Source organism: Alligator sinensis, unplaced genomic scaffold (genome assembly GCF_000455745.1).
Source record: "Alligator sinensis unplaced genomic scaffold, ASM45574v1 scaffold2504_1, whole genome shotgun sequence".
NCBI classification, from domain to species: domain Eukaryota; kingdom Metazoa; phylum Chordata; order Crocodylia; family Alligatoridae; genus Alligator; species Alligator sinensis.
The window spans coordinates 75199-81717 of NW_005843605.1; the positions used below are offsets into that span (position 1 = coordinate 75199).

Here is a 6519-nt window from a genome sequence, read left to right on the forward strand (position 1 = left end):
CCCCGGTGGCTGATTGCCAAGCCAGAGGAGTGCGGGAGAGAGGGGGGAGCGGGGCCCAGTGCACTGCCTGGCAGACCTGGAAGTGGAGCAGAAGTATTTCTAACAGAAGTACTTCGCTGCTGCGCATGTGGAGGGCCCCCTGCACTCCTGTGGGATGCTCCATGCGCCCCAGCATTGCAGTGATCACGAGCCACACCTGCTACTTCAAGGTATGTAGAAAAAACTTTTAAAGCTGTGTCTATGTCCAAATCACTGATTTTCTGAATCAGCATCGAATCTTCAGATTCGGATTCAGCTGTATCGAATCGGGGACAGTGATCTGAATCAACAAATCGAATTGCTGTCCCTGATTCAGGCCAAATCCGAATTGAATAGGGCCCACTTTGCACACCCCTACAAAACAGTAACCAACAACAAACCAGGTAAATACATCAGGAATGAAAAATCATTTCACTCAATAAAAGATACAGTAGACAAAAACTGATGTTAAATAAAACCTTCTTCCAATGTTTGAGCTTTCTGATGTCATTCTTAATGGGGCTTTACTGGCATATCAATCCGTTGCTTGTCATGCAATGAAAGTAGGTATTTTCCAACCTGTGTCATTAGTTAGTTAAACAACAAATGAAAATGTACAGTGTAGAACTGTGAGACACTTACTTAAGAAACCTGAGACCAGGTGAAACTGTCCTGGTTTCAGATTTCAATACAAACTTAGTGCTCAGGCAGTCTTTGCCAAAAAGGACCAGGCATTGGGAATTCCCAATGCTGATATATTTTCTGCAAGTGGTGAGAAGCAGTGGCTCTAAACCCATGGACTCCAAAGGGTTAAGCACTATTACATGGCTTAAGCCAGGGTAAGCTTAGGGTAAGCCAGGGTTAATAGTTCAGGGTTACTTTGCTAGTGGAGCTCCATGCATGTGGCACAGCATGAAACAGATGTGTTGGGGGGAAGCTGGCTGCTACATATTTGCCTCTGGGAAAGTTCCATTGGCACCTCCGTATGAAGCGTTTGCACAGCTGCAACTGAAGACTGATGTAAGCCTGGAACCCTTCTGTACTGCTGCCACCAGTCTCACAAATTTATTTAGCAAGAAGCATCTCCTAAAATGACTATTTTTCCAAATGAGAAGCCAGCCTGAGATATTACCTGCTTCAGCTGGATTTCACCCATTAAGCTGTCTGGCAGGCCAGTCCCTCAGCAGTATGGTAACCCTCAGCATACCTGCACAGTCTACAAAGCTGCTGGTTTGTGCAACCATATACAACAGCAGTTGCAATGGCATCCACAGGTTTTGTGGTAGGGACCATTAGGCCCAAAGCAATGGCCGCTGGGAGTAAAGAGTATATTTTAAATAGTTCTTATCCATACAAGAAAGGGTCAGAGGGAGAAAAATCATTAATTTTTTGATGCTAGTGAAGAAACACATTTTAGGTGCTTATATCCTGCCTCAGTGTCTGTTCATATCCATTCAAAATTCTGATGTTACTAAGGATCTTTTTGCTAGCCTGTTGCTTTGACCCTGCAATCCTTTGCTGTACATCACTCCACCAGTTTCCCTTCTTTATTGCATCAAGCATAAAGTACTTCAGGGCTGTCCAACTTCTATGTGGCTGTGGGCTGCACCCTGCACGGGCCACACCAACAAGAGCCACGGGCTGAGCAGGCTACAGTATTGTGAGCCACTGGTGCCACCCTTCCCTGCTGCACCCAAGCTCACCAGCTTGCACTGCACCATATGCTCCCACACTAGCATGGGCTGCGTTATGCCATGCCACTGCTTGAGGCAGAAACAAGAAGCAAAAGTTGGAGGGAAAGCCCAGAGACCCTGGTTGCTCCTGCATCTGGAGTGATAGGGGGAGCAGCAGCCAGGTGGAAGCCTGGGAGCTTCGGACTAACCGCTCACTGGCCTCTTGTGGCTCTTCGGCTGCCAGTTGGACACCTCAAGCTACTTGTCTGCACTACCTATTGAGTCATACTCAAGCACTGAGAGGTTGATTCTCACCTTGGATCAGCCTACAGCATCAGCTTTTATCACTCACTTGTTTAATTTTTCAACAAGCATCTCTGATTTCCCTAATACTTTCCTTCCCTCTTGAGAAAGCTCTGTGGACATTTACAGAAGGTCTCTCTCCTTATCTGTCTTCAAATCTTTTGTGTGACAGGCCCCTGTCCGGCATACCTGGGCACTGCAGCTCAGGTGGCTTGGCCATGAGCAAAGCAGCTGACACCGTGTGGCCAGAGGGCCCACTCCCCACTGACATGGGCCTGGAGACCATGTTTTTAAAACAGGCATGGAGGCTGAGGGAAAGCTAAGATGTGTCCGGACACCAGAAATGGAGCCAGATGCATTCCCCACCCCCAGAAGTAGCCCAATGCTTCCCCTGATAGCTAGCAGGCCCTGGGAAGCAGAATACACATGCCTCAGGTAACCTGGGAAAACCTGGGCACAAGTTCCACAGCTGGCTGGGAGCTGACTACACACTCTAAAACCAGATGACTCGGATGGAGTCAGAGGGGCCCATCAGCCCATGGAGGATTGAAGCCAGGGTGCAATGCTGAGCCTCTTAACCCCACTCACGGATGGCCTGACATGTCAGCGAGTTTATCCACCGTCGCGGCAGAAGGACTGCCTGGGAAATTACAGGTCAGGTGGGTATGGAAAAATGCAGCCCAGTGGGCCCTACAGGCACTAGACAAGGGAGAGCCCAGGAGGCTCATGAACCCCGCATACCCCGCAGTCCATGAACCCCGCATACCTCAGCAGTGCAGTTGTGCTCCCAGAGTGTGCCAATGGGGGACAGTTGTGACACTAGAACATGAACAGACCCAGTATGGGATGCCCTGGGGTCTTGGTACATCTGACCTACTGGCTGAATGGTGAGGACCAGTGACAAGATGCCAAGTGGCCTGAAAGGAGACGGAGGGTACAGGAGCGGGGGGGCCTCAACCCCCTCCCCTCAGGATGGAGCAGCTCAGCATGGAGGCAACAGTGCCCTGCTCACTGCTCAGACTGAGCTCCTTTAAGTTTTTCTTGTGTTACAATTTTTGGAGAGCAACAGGACTGTGGTGAGACCCCTGTGATGCCTTTTGTTTGTCAAGCTACCATGTGAAGAACGAAACCTGCAACTACATCAAGGCGCTGCCTGGATCCACCATAACACCTGAGTAGAAAGGGGCAGAGATGTAGGGAAGGAGGAGCCCCACAGAAGATGCACAAAGGAAGCTGTTCCTGAGCCCATAAAGGAACCACGGAGCACCACTTCCAGAGGTACTGGGAACAACAAGTTGTGGTGGGCAAATAGAATCAGGTGCAGCTCACCACAGGTGGCAGAACATGGGCGTCCCACCTTGAAACTGTCTCCCCTTCCCCAAGATGCCTACAAAAAATTTGATAATGATTAGGCTGCCGGTGTGCTGAGACAACTATCAACTAAGTTGACTAATACTGTCTCACAGATTCCTTCTGCTTCCCAATCTGTTTGTATTCATCCAGTCTCTTGCTTTACATTTAGAAAGTAAGTTCTGTGTTTGTACAATGGTTATCACACAGGAGTTCTACTACATGACCAGGGGTCCTAGTTGCTATTGTAATAAAATAACAAATAACAATAATCAACATTCCCATGTGCATCTGACCTTTACATAATTCCAGTTACATTTTTTAGGATGTTAGTTTTAGGCAGGAAGACCTGCACCAGATGTATAATTCACTCACCTCTTGTGAGTTCAGAATCTTCTCCAGATGATTATAATCTTTATAGAACATCTGTTCTAGGTGTATCTTCTCCAGCCACTCCTTCTTCTGCTGCCACTGATGGTACACATTTTCCTTTTCTTTCATCAATGCCTGCAACTTTTGCTGGATCTTAAAAGAACAAAGGAAAATGCTCTTAAGTTTTATAAGATCAGGGGCAAGTAGGCAGTAGAAAGGGACAAGTAAGTACATTTCTTAGCTGGCATGATGGTCAAAATCATCAAGCAAAGGAGAACAGAAATAAATTCTAGAACTTTTATACAGGCAGAAAGATAAGCAGAGCAATTTCTCATGTCATGCATAGACAAGTGCTTGTGATGACATGTGTTTGTGAACATACATAGGAGTTCAAGCCAAGCATAAACAAAGGTAGCTATTTCTCAGGCTCCTTCTCCAAAAGTGAACCCTGATTCCTCATTACCTGTGATCAAAATGGTAGACAAAATCAGTTTAATAAAATGGACTCAAATTAGTCATCAGCATTGGGAAGTGCTTTAAATCAGTATTAGCACGTATGCACAATGTTGTATCTCAATTCATTTTGGATCTGAAATACAAAAATCCACAGAGCTTCCACCAGAAGTGACTTTTTAATCTTTTTAAGTGTCTTTTATATAAGTTCTTACAGGCAAGTACAGTAAAAGTTTTGCTATCCGGCATGAGTGGGGTAAGGAGGGTGCCAGGTATCTAAAAATTCTGGTTATCAGAATTAATGTGGTGGCAGCACGGAGTGGTGGATGGTGCTGGCAGCACCTGCCACCACTGCATGCAAACTCTGCCCCCCCCGGGTGTCCAGCCGGCTAGGTGGTGTCTGTGTGGCCTGCAGAGGGGAGCTGCTGCCCTTACCCCCTCCACCCATATCCTACCTCCCGGCCCTGCTCAAGAAATACTTCATGCACATGCCAGATAATAGAGTATCTTGATTAGTAAAATGCTGGTTAACACAGCTTTTATTCTAACTGGGAAATTCCCTAGTCACAGAAGGTGTATATTGTAATATTTAATAAGCACCTGGGAAATAGTTTGCTCAAACAAGAAAGCACAGCACTTTTTTTAAAGTGCAAGAACTCTTTTTAGGCTTTTGGAAACAGAATGGGGAACGTACAAAAGTGCGTGTGTGTGCGTGTGTGTGTGTGCATGAGTGCACACAAGACTGTCTTGATCTGCACACTGGCTCCACAGAAAGGTCTATGTGGAATTAACTTTAGCTTGAATCACAGTAAATGAAATAGTTCACAAGGAGCTGAATAACAAGTTGGTGTCCTAAGAGGGTTAGGACAACACTGTATTAATTGAACTATTATGATTTGCTCTGATTTATTTAAATAAACAGAGAATTGGTTAGAATCCACTGACATTCAAGCAGGTCTGAGGACAGCCATACTAGAATTGTTATTTGTTCTATCCCACTAATTTATTTCATTGTTGTTTACACATGTATCTGGTATAGAGATTTAGTTTGTGAGCCATAATTTGGTGATGCAGGTTTTGCAGCTGTAGTCAATAGTTTAGGTAAGTGTTAGTTTATTACAAAATGGCCTAGCTCACTGAAGAGAATATCAAAGTTTATCAATAAGATCTCATGTATAAATAATGAAAAGGTTTTGCTTTCTGGCAGACGTGTGTGTAGAGACTTGCCTGTCCAAGCACATTCTACAGCAGGCTTTGGCTGCTCTTTTGTTGGCAATTATTGGTTTGTAGGAGTGTGAGATACAGTAAAAAAGAGGTGGTTTTGTAGAAATGTTAGAGGCTATTTGTCCTGGGACCCTGGAGTTTAGTTTCTCATCTTCCTTTCACATATTGAGATTTATTTATTCCAGTAAAATTCAGAGCTGTGTAAAATGTATAATTTATTCCTTAAGCTCTGTCTTCATGCTTGAGCATTTTATTATATTAGTTGCTATACAAGAGCTAGGGGTCACAAAATGAAACTAGCAGGTAGTAAGTTTAAAACTAACACAAGGAAGCCCTTTTCACACAGCATGTAATTAAAGTGTGGAACTCATCATCGCAAGATGTGGAGGCTGGCAGTTTAGCCAGATTCAAAAAGGGATTGGACAAGTTCTTGGGGGAAAGGGGTATCGGTAGCTATTGAGCATGGGAGTTAGGGATAGTCTCTGAATCAGAACTTCCTAGACCTTGAATGCTGGAGGCTGCAAGGAGAGAGGAACAGTGGAAAAAACTCTGGTCATACCCAGTTCACTCTCCCTTTCAGCATCCACACTTTGCCATTGTACAACTCAGGATACCGAGCAAGATGGATCTATGGTCTAACCCAGTAAATGGCAATTCTTATGATCTTACATTTGGCCAGTCTCATTTGGTATGGAGGTGATGCCATAACTTGAGAGGAAGTATTAATAAAAATCCAGATCAGGAAGTACGTATTGAATGATGTCACTCTGCAAATCTCGCAAAGCATTTTAACTAACCCAAGCTCTGTTCTGGCAGGCATCTTCCAGATTCCAACATCAGTCTACCCATGGTATGAAGTGGTATAGAAAAGACACATAAACAAGTCCAAGATAGGTATGACCTTGAGATGGGTGGGGGTCACATCTCTGGTCCAGGTAGTACCCAGAATAGTGTTTGCAATAGTGCTGATAAGTTGTACACATAAGTAGAAATTCGGGTATGATATTGTTTTCTGTTTACCTCTTTTGACTGTATTTTCTCTTCTTGCAGCAGTGATTGTCCCAGCTGTACCAGCCGATTATACATCTCCTCTCGTGCCTCAATTTCTGCCAATAGCTGTTGATGC

The 6519-nt window shown here is 44.9% G+C and overlaps 1 protein-coding gene across 1 annotated transcript in view; it reads right to left on the reverse strand.

Annotated features, from left to right (window-relative positions):
- Positions 1–6513, reverse strand: part of LOC102383921 (spectrin beta chain, non-erythrocytic 5-like) — a gene marked incomplete at its 3' end in the record, with an annotated part of 80581 nt that extends 74068 nt beyond the window's left edge. The window contains exons 1-2 of the mRNA XM_025195578.1: positions 6414–6513; positions 3720–3869 (exon numbers count right to left, since the gene is read on the reverse strand). Coding sequence (XP_025051363.1) covers positions 3720–3869; positions 6414–6479 — 216 coding nt within the window. The remainder of the gene's footprint in view (positions 1–3719; positions 3870–6413) is intronic.
- Between the last annotated feature and the right edge of the window lie 6 nt (positions 6514–6519).